We start from the raw sequence: 14,043 nt of genomic DNA, 5'->3' as shown, positions 1-14,043 counted from the left end.
TATAAATGTTATGAACAAAGATATACACATTTTTGCGATGATTATAACCTGGAACCGTTGTATTATAATAAATTAAACTAGATAAATGTGAAAACAAGTTGAAAGGTTAAAGCCATCCAGACCCAATCCTTATCATTCAATTTTTATTTCTCTAAAGAGACAATTACCACTTACTCCTGATACCTGTAACCCACACTCCCTGGCCTACTTCGTTTAGTTGAAAGCCCAGCTGGCTCACAGTGTTATGTACTCGGTTGTCAGTTGTGCTGATCAAGTTTAGTCAGGCCAACAATCAAGACGAGGGCAAATCTGAATGCCAGACAGCTGAAGATGTCGTTAAGCAACGTTTAAAAGAAAAAGATGCAGTATTGCAAACATATGTCTACACACTTTCTATCAAGACCAACATGGCTCTAACTTAAAAATAGATATTATGGGGTGTATGACTGACTCAGGATGATATCGTAGGTTGAGTGCACAATTGTCATCCGAGTCGGCTATTTGATTATATTACACAAAAATGTTATAGTTCTATTTTATCGGGATTCTATGTACTCCATACACTATCTATTATGTTGAGGTGTGGGAAAACATATATAAAACGACAGTAACTCTGCTTTTCTTCAAAAGAAAACTTTTAAAAATAGCCATAAGAATAATCACCATATCATCTATAAAAAGCCAACTAATTCAATGTTTGACAAATAAAAAATGTTGAAAATAAATAAATAACCAATTACCAAAGCATGTCCAATGTCTCCTCCATCTTAGAGAAATAAATACAGTCTGAGAGGATCAAACATGTTTATGAAATCAAATGCTAAACTTTACTGCATTTCCGCCACAAGAAGAGTTCAGATATGGAATAGCTGACATTGAAAAGGGTCAATATATAAAAATTCAAAGCAATTATAATAGGTTATATAAAAAATAGATAAAAGAGACTCTACAGGATTAATTGATAGGTATTTAAAAACATTTTCCTTTTACCATAATTGATTGTTTTCAGTGGCTTTCAGTGTTTATTTCTTGTAATTTTGTAAAAAGAAAAAAAAACTGTTTGTATAAACATAAGATTAGACTGAATTTAAAAAAAGGGGATTGACCTCGATAAATTGTCAAACTTCATCCAAAGCCCTTTTTAACTTTGAATATAGTATTAATAATTATATTTCTGTTTATGATTTTTTTTAAATTTTATTTGTTATAATTAAACAAAGTCTTCACAGCCTCACAATTTATTTTCTTGAATCTAATGAACACGTGAATGTGTTTAAACTGTATTTTAAATGCCAAGTATTAGGCAAATATGGTTCATCGTGATTTTATCAGGTAAAAGAAAAAAAGCATTGATTACAAAAACTTGCATTCATCTTACATGTAGTGATTTCCTAAAAATAAAAAAAGAAATGTTTGGAATAGCATCATAGCATTATTTGGAGATAAAGAAAATATTATCTGGACTTTACATTATTAACCCTTGAGCTATCTTAGATGACCCCACCCTTACATTGACGTGTTCTCCCTACCATGACAAAGGTGGATAAAGGTGGAAAGATTTCATGTAATCCATGGACACCAGTGAAGATCACAAATCATTGAAGAAAAAAGGTTCAGAGCACTGTCTAGTGGGTCTAGATGACCCAACTCCCAATGGTAAAGTGCCTTGGATAGCACAAGGGATATAAATAAAAGTTGATTTTTTTTCCTCTTACTTGCATGGTAAGCCAAAGAACGATCACTCTCGCATGATGAAGTAGGTCCATGATGTGCCTCATCGCTTCTGGAATTAAAGAGGTTTTAAACTGTATTAACTTCTGTTGTCACAATGTTGAATAATTACTGAATAAAAAATTGGAGAGAAAAAATAACAAGGCAATCACTGTTAACAGTTTTTATAATACTGAATAAAAATAATCACTGGTTTTTAAACATTGCAAAAGTTGTTGTTTTGGTTGTTGATTGGTTCATCTAAAAGCATTTATATAGCTTTTTCTGTGTCATACCTCCCCAAGTCTGAGAGTGAGGAGGTGACTGTCTCTCTTCATTTCTTCTTTTTTCACCCGTTTCTTTTTCCACTGAATTTCTCTTGTCAACCATGTCCTTGTCCATGAATCCATTGGCCTTCTCTTCTACCTTCTGTTCCTCTCTGGGAATGTTGTCATCCTGGGTTGCAGATAAATCTTGGATGTTTGCTATGTTGTCTATGTCTTCAGCGAAACATGACGTGCTGTCACAGACGCTCTCAGCTGCAGACAACAAAAAGACGTTATAATTATTGAAGCAAAATGAAATCAAAGCCACTAGATTAACTAAATCACTGCAGAATTTGCAGCAGCTATTATGATTAAAGACCCACTCCGATGAAATTTGACTTTTGGGTGTTTTTAACATGTTAATGTAGCATTTTTTTTCAATATGGAGGACATATATAAAGAAACTTCTGCTTCTGCTTAAAATTGCATTTCTGAATATTTCTTTATTCAATTTGTTGTAAATCAGGAGCAGACAAAAAATGCAGTTTGAAAAAGCTTATAGCTGGGACGTAGAAGCTAACACGGCAAGCCACAATCTCACCGCTCAGCTCCGTTCTGAGGCATCCCTTTGTGGACAAATAAATATGTCTTCGTTTTCCTCCTCCGAGCTGGTGTCTGGCTCAAAACTGTATGGCCGGATAGCCCTGATATTGGACGCCATTTTTGTTTGCTCCGGTATTGTTAGGTTGAAGGTGTGAGGGGCTGTAAGCTAGCACGAGTGTTGGGAAGTAGGTGCAGACTTACCCCCTGCCCACAACTCAGAGGGGAATTTCCAATGAACTACTGCTGGTCTGCAGACACTATGTCCTAGAAAACTACACAGGTTTTTTTTTTAACTATGGCTAAATACAGCTTTTTGGGAACGCTTTAAAAAAAAGATCTAAAGCTGATCGGAGTGGAACTTTAAGACAATGTAGATTAAATAATGCATATACCTTTATGATTATTAATATCTGAAGTCTTTTTGACAGTTTTCAACAACATTTCTATCTTCTGAAGTGCAACAAGGGTTCTGGTCTTTTCTTTGTCCTCCTGTGTGGCATCAGCAGTCCTCACGCTGGAAGAAACCAGAATCTCTCTGTGGTAATGTAGAAGGCTTTCCATATCTGACAGTATGGACAGATCCACTTTCTCAGTTTCTGCTTCTGGACTTGTTAGAATGTCATCTAAAATCTCCAACCTGTGTCGCCCAAAAAGCTCCGTCAGAAAAGTTAACGTGTCCATGTTCATGTGGTGGAGGAGGTTATTGTACTGTCCTGTGAGGGTTTTACTTTCAAGAAGTGCATCTGTTGTCAAGGCTGCTGCATGGAGAATGTTGATTTCTGCAGAGGGAGGATGAGGCTGCTTCGTTGGGGAGGGTGTGCTCACCTGTTGAGGTTGGGGGAAATCAGTGGTTGGGGGTGGTTCTTGCATTAGTTGCTCTGGTGTCTCACCTGAACTGTTTTTGAAAGTATTGGTTAGTTCAACAAACTCATTTGAGTCAGTGGTAGGTGTTTGTCTAAAAAAGCTAAAAGCCGTTCTGAAAAGACCAAAGGTTTCTTTGGTTTCACTTTCTGCTGCTTCACGTGTACTCAAACCCCTCTTATATTCTTCTGACACATGGCTAGTTTGACTGTCAGCTTTGTCAAAGGGGGCTTCTGAAGGTTCCCTTCCATCACTGTGAACGTCACTTCCAGATGTTGAACCATCGATTTTAATACCTTGCTTTTCAGAGTCATCATTCCCTCTTGACTCTGTAACCTGCCTCTCTCCAGTATAATCTCCTCGATCTTCTTGTTCTTCTACTCCCACCATTTCATCTGCTGATCGTCCTTCCTCCTCATGTTCTTCAGTCACTGCAGTCTCTTGTTCCTCAGGACAATTTGGACATTTCAGGGGGTCAGCTTCCACAGGTATCGTCTGCCGCTTGTCGTCAACTTCATTCACCTCCATTCTTTTATCAATCACTTCTTCAACATCTTGAGTCTCTTTCTTATTTTGTTTCTCGATTTCCAACTCTTGGTTTTCAGACTCTGTTACTGTTCCAGTGGTGGATGACAAGCTATCGCCTGTTCCTTCCTTCTGATGGCTGTCCAAGGCTTTTGTACTTCTGTCACTATAAATCCTTTCCATCTCTACATTTTGTAGGTTTTTCTTTTCGTCCTCCTCTTTTTTATTTTCCTCTTCATATTCCATCTTATCCTCCAACATCACCAGCTGTTCTTCCTTCAGCAGCATCTGTTTCTCATTATCTGCTTGTTGCTCATCTTTCTGCTTCACTTTATTCACTTGGTGTCCTTCTTCTTCCTTCAGCTCTGCTACCTCTTCATCTTTACTTGCTGATGTGTCCTTTTCCTCCTCCATTGTAGCTTCCATTTTTTTCCCTCTCACCTCCAACTCCATGTTGTCTTCCTTTTTCTTCCCCTCTGTGTCTGTTTGTTGTTTATCCTTCATTTCATCCATTTCTTCGTTGTCACCATTTAGTTCCTGCTGCTTCTCCTCCTTTTTTGAATGGTTTCCTTTCTCGTTTGTTTCTATCCCTCCCCTTAACATCTCAATTTTCTTTGTTTCTGTTTCCGGTCTTGGGGTTGATTTTAAGTCACTCTGACTCAAAACATCTTCCCCAAAGCCTAAAGTCTCTTTTTCCACTTGCTCATGGGGATGTGTCATTTCTTCATTGTTAATAATATTAACAGCTGGTTCCTTGTATATTGTTGATGTTCTATCACTGGAAGACACTTTCCCATCATTTTCCTTTGAGGGATATTCAGACAGACTTTCATCATTTTGAGCGGAAATGGATGATCCAGATTCCTTACGACTACTCCATACTGATTTTGCTTCTTCTTCAATTTGAGACTTGTCCTGATGGCTCCCTGTGTCTGAGGTATCGCTATATATAGCTGTTAAATTTAGTTTATCATCAGGTGTAAAACTGACATCATCTTGGATGAGTTCAGTTGCTGCCTCTGTATCACCACTGACTCGGTTTTCCTCTATTGCTGTCTCTTTTTGAGTGAAATCTTTACCTTCGACCTTTTTATCGTCACTACTTTTGCTTTCTATATCTGTGGATTCTGCTGGGCTGTATTCTTTAGTTGTGACTTTGACAAATTCCTTTTTCTCATTCTGTTGTGCATATTTACCTTCAGATCTTCCTAAGGAGTTTGACAATAATTCGTTAAAACTCTCTTCCTTCCCTGATTGCCTGCAAGATGATTTTAAGAAAAATGGATTATTATCTGTAGCAGTAACTTCTTCATCTGCAAGATCATTGGTAGTATCTTGCTCCCAATTTTTCACCGATTTAAAGATCTCCTTGCCCTTGTTGACCATTTCTTCAGATCTACTTTCTTTCACTTGGATTTCTTCTGAGTCATTTTTGTCTTTATTCTCTCTTAGAGAAATCCTGCTGTTCAAAGATGACATTTCTGCATTCATCTGGAACTTTTCATTAAGCTCATTAACCTGGAGTTTATCTTCATTCCTTTGAAGATTGATCTCATTTCTGTCTAATGCATCTTCATTATCTACTTTGTAATTGTCAGTATCAGTGCTGTCAACTTTCACATCCTCTGGAGATTGGGTATATGGATCCTTTTGAACACCTTCCTCTTGAGGTGATTTGCTGGTCTCAGTCTTTGCTACATCCATCTGTGGAGCCGCCAGTACTTTTGTCTCTACATGCGATTCCAGTGGTTCTTCTAAGACATTACCCTGCTCTTTCTCTCTTTTTATATCTTGATCTACTTTCTCATTTTCCTTTCCAAAGCCCAACATGTCCCCAATTCCTGTATTTGGCCAAAAACGATATTCTTGTTTTTCCTTTTCCTTATTTTCTTCACCTGCATTCTGATTAGTCAATCCATATCCCATCCCACTTGAGAGCTTGCTTCCCAACCAGCCTAGCGTTCCCATCTCAGTTTTCTCTTCTTCATGTAGCTGACTTCCTTCCAGGTCCAAAGACATCCGTCTGCCTCTGTATTTCTCAGCTGGTTCAACCCCTTCATCTGTTTCTTCTCCATCGTGCTTATTTTTTTCATCGTCTGATCTTTTCTTGCCCCCAAAACTGAACCAACCAGTCACAGTCGAGGCTATGGTATCAGTTGTTTGGTCTGGGATTGTCACACTTTCATCTGCATTGTCTTGTTCACTGTTTCTCTCAAAACCCAGCCATCCTTTAACAGAGGAGGTGAGTGAAATTTCATCCTTGTTTTCTGTCTTCTCATCTTCACCCTCTCCTTTTGGCAGTTCGTCCAGTTGCTCCACACCAAACCATCCTGTCACTGAGGAACTCAGCCAGGAAGAGGAGGCAGACCCACCTTGTTTGCTCGAGGCTGCATGAATCTCATGCACTTCTTCAGGTGGATCTGCTTCATCCCCAAATGTCTTTGGGACGTCTATTTGCTGTGCTGGAACTGATGATTCGGCTGAGAGATCATCAAAGGACAGGGGGCCTTTAGGATTTGTTTCATGCAAATATTTAGTGATAACATTGATATTGGACTCCTGTTTTGGGGTTTCCTGATTATTGTCATCATCCGAATCAATGGGGTAGCCAAACTCATCGATACAAAAGAAATCTGATTTCTGCAGGAAAAATGAAAACAACATCTTACATATCAGAACTTGGTACAAATGTACAAAGAATATATTTATTACTTCAAGTGTAGTTTAAAAAAATAAATCTGCTTTAAGTATTTTAAGATGATTATAATTTAAATTACCTGTGTTTCCACTGCTGTCTCCATGGTTGCAAAAACTTGCTCCTCTTGTACTGCATCCTTTGGAAAGTAGCCGAACTGTTTGTCAATCTGAATTTTTAAAAAACACTTTAGTGAATTTCCCTCAACAAACACAAACAACCTTTACAAGTGAATATAAAAGAAAAAAATAAAGTGATAAAAAAAGGAGACAGTTATTTTGATGTTGAATATTCCATTGGGTTAAGATTGGAATTATTGCTTTTATTTTTATCTTTTAAAGTTTTAAGACTTTTTTTTATCCATTAATTCTACTTTAATGGCAAAAGACACTGAAAAACCACAATGAGGCTGTGTCATTTTTTTCTTTGGAGATTAAAACAAATGTTGGTCCTTTTGATTTTTAGATCCAAGAATATAAAAGTAAGAAGTTCTGGGAATGTTTATATTTTAAAAAATTGCTTAGTTCTGGTATCTTACTTTTCTGAGATATGTGAAACTTAAATGCTGAAAAGCAACAAGCTTTTGATAAGATGCTCTGAAACTAAAGAAATCAAAATCTAATTCATATTTAACAGGTCAAAAACACAAAAATTAGATTAGATTCAATATTATTGTCATTGCGTGAGTACAAGAACAGGCATCAAAATATTAAATTCTAACAGAATTTTCAAATTAGTTTAAACATGACTATATTTAAACATTCAAAATAAAACTCTTCCATCCAACGGTTAAATGAAAGTCAAAGATGTCAGCATCCCAAATAAACACTAAGGCTTTTTGTATAATAAGGAATATTGTTTTGTTCAACCAAAGACCTTGGATAAGGGACAATTTACATTAAGGTTTCATGATAAGGAGGCGACAGAGATATAAAAGAGATGAAAATTGGACATACACTGCCTGCCCACAGATCCTCCCTCTTTCCTGTAAGTTTGTGGTAGACAAAAATGATATCTCCACGTCTGAAGCTTAGAAAACGGCAGTCGTTACTCTTGTGGTCCCTTATGGCCTGAACCCTGCTCATTAGGCCTACACACACAAACACAAGTGATCAGTTGCATTAAAATGATTAAAATGTCTTTAATAAACCAACTAAGCTAAATTCATGCATAAAATATAACAGTATTTTTTAGGAACTTCAAACTATTTTGACACAAGTGTTTGGACTTACTTTCACACTCAGAATCTCCACAGATCTTGTAGTCGGATAACATTCCTGGATTTATAAGAGGCAAAATCACAAACGTTAGACCCACAATCCAACAGAATTTATGTAGCAGGGAAACATCCATTTTGGGTGCTTTAGCTGGAGTGTATCATAGAAAAAGTCCCATATTTGAGAAGAAATCCCTTTGACCTGCTGTTCAGGAAAGTGGACATTGACTCTGTGCTGTTTCTCTCATGAAACCTCACTAGTGGTAAACGAAAGAATGGAGATAAGATATAACGCTAGCATGAAGCTAATAATTAACAACGTTGCTCGTAACCTGATTGCAGAACAAAACAATTTAGCTCTAATGTCAAAAGTTTATTTTTTTCATTCACCAACTTGATTTGAAATTTTTTTATTTATTAAACAGCTTCTGCGGTTGAATTGAGGTATAATAAACGTGTTTAAATGCGCAACATAAAATGCTCGTGGACTTCGTTCCTTGTCGCTGCCAAAGTTTCAGGCGCTGTCACGTCACTATGGAAACAAATCTCGCCTCGCGCACAAAATTGGCGTCATCAAATCTAGTTTGAAAAACAAAATGGCGCTTGTTGGACAACAGTAAATACTAGCATCTGCCTAGTCTTCGTTTTAATGTCCTGATTTCGCTTAAGAGTTTTACATTATTAGCGGAAAATGAAGTCGGATGTTGAGGAGTTAATGCCAAGGCTGCTTCCGGTGGAGTTAGGACAAGACACCGAGCACGTAGACCTCAGCGGTCCACCGAGGAACCCCCAGGAGTACTTGCGACAGGTCCAGTAAGTTCTCCCTTCTGTTCTCATTAAAGTGGAAAGCCAGTGTTTTCATAATTAAAATGCTTTAGAATAGCAAAGCATTGGTATAAAAAAAATTGTATAAAACCAAAGTTCCTATTTACAGTCTATGTATCGAACCGTGGAATTAGCTCTCCACTTAGTATATTTAAGTGTTTCTGTTGTTTCTTTTCAACAAACTTTATTATCAATACTTATTGTATTAACTGAATAGAATAATATAGGTAAAAGAAAACACTACACAGGTTGCACAACACGTGCCACCTGTACTTTAATAATCAGTCCAGTCCAATTATTTTTGAACATAGAATATAAGTAAATAAAATATAATATGCCGTTTCTTTAAAATATCAAATGTTCTTGTCGCCTTCAATATGGACTGCTTATATGTATGAATGAGGAATGTCCCAAAAATAATGAACAGTTCAGTAACAAAACTTACCTTTTTGGGCAAACCATGTAATTAAAAATATAATATGACATTAAAAAAAGAATTCAGAGAGTTATATTAAATTTTGTGGTTATAAATTCACGCAGATCCGACCAAAATTGCTTGGTGTACATAGAAAGAATAAATAAATGAAAATTGTCTCCTTACTTGATTGGCAAAAAACAAAATTGTTCTGTTTATTTTAAATCTTCTTAGTGTATCTTTAACTGGGTAGAAAGCAAAATAAAACCTATTTTATTTTAATATTAATACAGTATTTATGAACAGAAGTATTAGTCTTTTCCCAATTTAAATCACCCATGGTTGAATACCAAAAAGATTTAGCAGCAAGAAATTCAACTTCTTCTAATAAAAAGATTATTGATTTCAACATCTGTGAATGACTCGTTTTAGAAATTGAAGAGAAGATATTAGCTGTGTTTCCCAGTGACCCCTCACCTCCTTGTGATGTAGGTTGGAAGCGTCCATGTGTCCAGAGGTGGTGGTTGCTCAAATTGACCCTAAGAAACTAAAGAAGAAGCAAACAGTCCATGTATCTGTAAGTGAAAATCTATTTATTTGGTCAAATCTTTATTTGTTAAGGCTTTGTCTGTGTGGTGAGGTCATGTATAGTTGACTCTGCAGCCAAGAGACATGATAATCTGGAAAACCATATTTTCTGTCTCAGGTAGCTGGGTGCCACGCTCCCCCAGTAGGTTTCTCCCCCAGCCTTCACTGGCAACAACAACAAGTCAGTAATTTTTCTGACGTGAGACGGGTAAGAAAAACTAAAAGAACAGTGTGTTGCTTTTATATCTCACTTATATTTCTGCTTATAATGTCTAATTTTTTAATTTACTAGAGCATCACCAAGAATAGAAAACATTGGAGCAGCCAGACTCTGGATAATAATGTACGCATGGTAAGATGTCAAATCCCGCTGCAATGTTAGCAAAGGTCAAAGGTGCTCATTTGCATAATATTTAAGTGTGATCTTTTACAGCCAAACCTTACAGATGAGGAGGGCTGGAAGAAGTTTTGTTTAGGAGAGAGGATCTACTTGGGCGCATCAGCCTGCCCCACAGATGCAAAACCAGAGGCAGAACTGGACTATAGCAAGGTTGTCAACTAAACTGTTGTTAGAATTTTTAAACGCCAAAGTTTTGAAACAAAAAGTTTCAAATAAGACTTTTTTTCTTTTTTGTTAACTTGTTCTGTCCAACAGCTGAGCAAACAGATCAGAGCTGAAGGCCTCTTGTGTTTGAGAGATTTTACTGTTACAATAGGGGGTCATGAATCTTCTGACACACAAGGGGTATATTTATTTAAACTCTTCTGTATTTGAGGGTAAACTTTATTTATATTGATTATGTTTGTATACCTGTTTTGAAAAGGGAAAAGGGGGGGGGGGTTAAAGGAAGTTGGAGCATGATCAAAGAAGTAGAGTGGGGGTAGATTCAGAATCATAAAGCAAAAAGTTGCTGGAGGTTTATCATTATTACTGTCAGATTAAGGCATTAGTCAAAAGGAGCTAACAGGTATGTTACAAACATACCTGTGTGAAATCTTCACATTCCATATGTCAACACATACACGATACAACTACAGCTCACACAAAAATACTTATGCATACATAAAGAGAGAGGAGCCAAGAAAGCACACCAACTTGACCGAGGCAGTTTGACCAGCCAGGGCTCTCCATGATTGTCTCATTGCTGACCCCAACCCTCTGTAGTCCCATCCTGATGGAGGACCCCCTTCCCAGAGGACAGAGCCAACCAGTCTACCAGCCCCCCCCCCCCCCCCCCCCCCCCCCCCCCCCCCCAGATCCTGCAGCCATGGCAGGTGTCACCCAGAGCAACTGCAAACCCCAAGAGGGTTGCCCCACCCCGTCCCAGGACCAGAAGAGTGCAGAGGTGCAGGCCCAGGGTCTCCTGCACCTGGGCCTGCACCTCCTCCTCCTGTCCTAACCCCCCCTGAAAAGACCACTCCCCAAGCCAAGCCAGACCCCCTCAACCGCACCGACCAAACTCTCCCAAGACCATGCAGTACCCCCACCTGCCCACTTCCAGGCGCCCAACCAGGTCCCCCTAACTAACGAAGCCTCCACTGCCCCCCTCCAGCCCCAGAAATAAGGCACTTTAATAGGCATGTTACATTGAGGGACAACGTGAAAACTAGATTTTACTGATGTGTTTGTTTTCATTTTTTTTCAGGTTGGGTTTCCTCCATTCTTAACCATCGTATGCAGACTAAACCAGGTAATTGTTTTTTAACTGAACAGATGATAAAAAAGTAATTTCAATCTTCTTTTGAGTAAATAAGCTTTATAAAAATGTAGAACATAAAGGAGCAGGGATTTGGCAAAATCTCAATTTGTGGATGTGAAATGTGAAGTAAAGACCCACTCAGATGAAAATTGGGTTTTTAACATGTTCTTGTGGTATTTTCTGATGATGGCCTTGTATGTCACATAGCCACTACTTACATTTGCATTTTCTTCATATGAAATTTTGGTCTTTATGTGAATTCAGTTTTGAGCTATTTACATATTTTGGTCCGTTAAGAAATTCCGCAGTACATGCGTGTTCTACGTAGTTTATGCACAATTATTATGTAAATCTGCATATGCAAATTTGTGTCTTTCAACGACCGTTCCACATATATCTAACAGACTTTTTACACACGTGCCACCGATGTATAACTTTTCAATCACGTATACGGCGCACATATCACTTTAAAATTACATAATTGACACACAAATCACGAATGAATTGGATATAAACAGCGCAATAATCACGCACAGTTTGTTGTCTATAGATTTTATGCATTTTTTGCGTGGTTCATTCGTACTTCTTCCGTGGTTTTTGGTAATGCATCTGTGAAAATTTTGTGTAAAGACCACAACTTTTTTTCATTTTTTCCACGTATATTCATATATGACCATTTTTCATCCATGCAATATGGGCAAACTTTAAGTGTGTACACATGGATGACAGGAATTGTGGGTGGGGTTTCTCCATGCTAACAATTCCCACATACAACTCACCCTCCTCCCTATCTATAAGCATGTTTGACATTCTGTCCATAAGGGTGAATGTCTCTCTCCTTTGTGAATTTGTGGAGATTCAGTTGCTTAAAGAGAAACAGTGATGACGGATGTTCTTTTGTGTTCAGTCGACGGCTCTGATGGTGCTGGACGTTCTTATTAGCTGGTTTGAAGAGCATGAACTAGTCCCTCAGTTGGTAAGTTATTTAGATTTCCTGGTGATTTATTTTACAGCTTATTTAAAGTGTGAATTGTTCTTAGTCCACAAACTGCTACAAAATGATTTGAAAATACACAAGTGGTATTAAAAGACAGATGTATTTATCAGCTTTCCCACATAGAAAATTTTTCTGCTGTTTTATAAACGGTTGTTTTGTTTTCCAAGGGTTGCTGGTTGTATGCTTTGTTGGCCTGCTTGGAGAAGCCATTGCTGCCTGAAGCACACTCCTCCATCCGCCAGCTGGCGAGAAGATGTGCCCAACTCCGCAGCACTCTGGTAAGACTTTCACACTGCTTTGGGTCTTAGAGCTGCACGTCCCTTTGTGTTCACCGTGCGGCTTATCCTGTTAGGGGCTGAAACAGCGAATCAGCTTTCACTGAATTTGCACAGGCGGTTTAGCAGTTTTTATGCTGGATGCCCTTCCCCACACAACCCCGTATTTTCAAGGCACAGGGAGACCCTGATAGGGAGCAGCGCAAAGGGTCTTGCCTAAAAACCCACACTGGATTCCCTACATCATAAAAATATATATATATACAGATTTATGAATGGAAACTAAGTCCATTCGGAATTTTTTTTTACTGTATCTTTTCCATTTTGCTTTCATCTTGACATACTTAAAGGCTGTTTCTAAATAATGTATTTTAAACTGCAGTTACTATATCTACAGATTGATCACATTTTTAAATCAATAGACACAGCGCCTTTTTTTTTTAGATCCTAACAGTAAGTTGTATACAAGTTTTATTCTGTTTAATTTATTATTTATTTGTTGTACAGGAAAGCCAGGATGACGACAGACTCGCTCACCTCAACCTCCTCATCTGTCTGGCTGCCAGGTAACCTCACATAAACTGCACTAAAAATACTTCAGTTCTAAAAATATTCCCTCAGACATTCAAGTAACTCAAGTCAGACTTTCATGATCAACTTCATGGCCATGGGTCAATAGTCACGTAGGCTGCTTCCACAAAATGAGCTCAGTGAATTCCATTGTGGATTGGAAATCCTTTCCAGCAGCTGACTTGCCCCGCTTCTTAATTCCAGTTAGTTTCAGCATACAGAGATGACGCTTAATTCGTTGCTTCCAACTTTTTAGTCCGTTTAGAAAAGAAAGATTCATGTTTCAACATGACTCCACAAAAAGCATTTATCATTGTAGAAACTTTAGAATAGTTTAGGCCATGTGAATAACTTATGAAGTTTGCTTTAGTTTACAACTTTTTAATGTTTTTCTTTAGAGAGCTGTGTGTCTCCAGGGCCTCAAGTTGCAACGCCCTAGTTTGGACAGTGTAAAGCTGAATGGACAGATTGTTAAACTATAGATTATGAACGGCATGTAGACAGTTCACATACGTAGAGCTAATAGTTTTTCAAGGCAGTGTACATTTTAATTTAGCCTTAAGATTTGGGACAGAAAAAAATAAATCCATATCAACTTTATATACATGACATTGACAGATTTTTTTTTACTTTACAGGTACTTTGAACAAAATGATTTGGCAGACCAGGAGTGAAGCTCTGAAGTATTTAGCCGTTTTTATGGACTGGCATCTCTTGTGGTGATGAACTCAATTTTCCAAGAAAGGTTGGAGAAGAACTATGGGTAAAGGAACGCTTACTAAAATGTTTTCTTTCAA

General features: G+C 37.8%; 2 protein-coding genes across 6 annotated transcripts in view; one reads left to right on the top strand and one right to left on the bottom strand.

The window, feature by feature from the left end:
• The window catches only part of LOC101158401 (melanoma inhibitory activity protein 2), a 25,983-nt gene extending 16,325 nt beyond the window's left edge, over positions 1 to 9,658 (bottom strand). The window contains exons 1-7 of one of the 4 annotated variants that reach the window (XM_023951876.1): positions 9,594 to 9,658; positions 7,893 to 7,937; positions 7,617 to 7,750; positions 6,743 to 6,829; positions 2,972 to 6,605; positions 2,007 to 2,249; positions 1,716 to 1,783 (exon numbers count right to left, since the gene is read on the bottom strand). In XM_023951876.1, the coding sequence (XP_023807644.1) occupies positions 1,716 to 1,783; positions 2,007 to 2,249; positions 2,972 to 6,605; positions 6,743 to 6,829; positions 7,617 to 7,750; positions 7,893 to 7,935 (4,209 nt within the window). In that variant the 5' untranslated portion in view covers positions 7,936 to 7,937; positions 9,594 to 9,658. Of the gene's footprint in view, positions 1 to 1,715; positions 1,784 to 2,006; positions 2,250 to 2,971; positions 6,606 to 6,742; positions 6,830 to 7,616; positions 7,751 to 7,892; positions 8,189 to 9,593 lie in introns of those variants that run through there. The other 3 variants (XM_023951875.1, XM_023951874.1, XM_023951877.1) reach the window with 3 other exon arrangements.
• Positions 8,434 to 14,043, top strand: gemin2 (gem nuclear organelle associated protein 2). 2 transcript variants are annotated; one of them, XM_023951882.1, is made up of 10 exons: positions 8,434 to 8,689; positions 9,609 to 9,693; positions 9,823 to 9,912; positions 9,997 to 10,047; positions 10,138 to 10,254; positions 11,351 to 11,395; positions 12,312 to 12,380; positions 12,569 to 12,679; positions 13,184 to 13,242; positions 13,884 to 14,043. In XM_023951882.1, the coding sequence occupies exons 1-10, from the start codon at positions 8,568 to 8,570 to the stop codon at positions 13,918 to 13,920; spliced, it is 786 nt and encodes a 261-aa protein (XP_023807650.1). In that variant the 5' UTR covers positions 8,434 to 8,567; the 3' UTR covers positions 13,921 to 14,043. The 2 variants fall into 2 exon arrangements, with proteins under 2 accessions (XP_023807650.1, XP_023807649.1); XM_023951881.1 differs by having other exon boundaries at positions 8,436 to 8,689; positions 9,997 to 10,056.

This window comes from Oryzias latipes, chromosome 22 (genome assembly GCF_002234675.1).
Source record: "Oryzias latipes chromosome 22, ASM223467v1".
Classification (NCBI taxonomy): Eukaryota; Metazoa; Chordata; class Actinopteri; order Beloniformes; family Adrianichthyidae; genus Oryzias; species Oryzias latipes.
The sequence above is the reverse complement of the archived record's forward strand: the minus strand, read 5'-3'. Positions and strand labels throughout refer to the sequence as shown.

What these genes read in the sequence shown, in the direction of transcription:
- gemin2 (XM_023951881.1), top strand. Translation starts at nt 8,568, where the DNA reads ATGAAGTCGGATGTTGAGGAGTTAATGCCAAGGCTGCTTCCGGTGGAG. An exon ending in GAGTACTTGCGACAGGTCCA is followed by an intron (nt 8,690 to 9,608) that starts GTAAGTTCTCCC and finishes CTTGTGATGTAG; the next exon opens with GTTGGAAGCGTCCATGTGTC. An exon ending in TGGATAATAATGTACGCATG is followed by an intron (nt 10,057 to 10,137) that starts GTAAGATGTCAA and finishes GATCTTTTACAG; the next exon opens with CCAAACCTTACAGATGAGGA.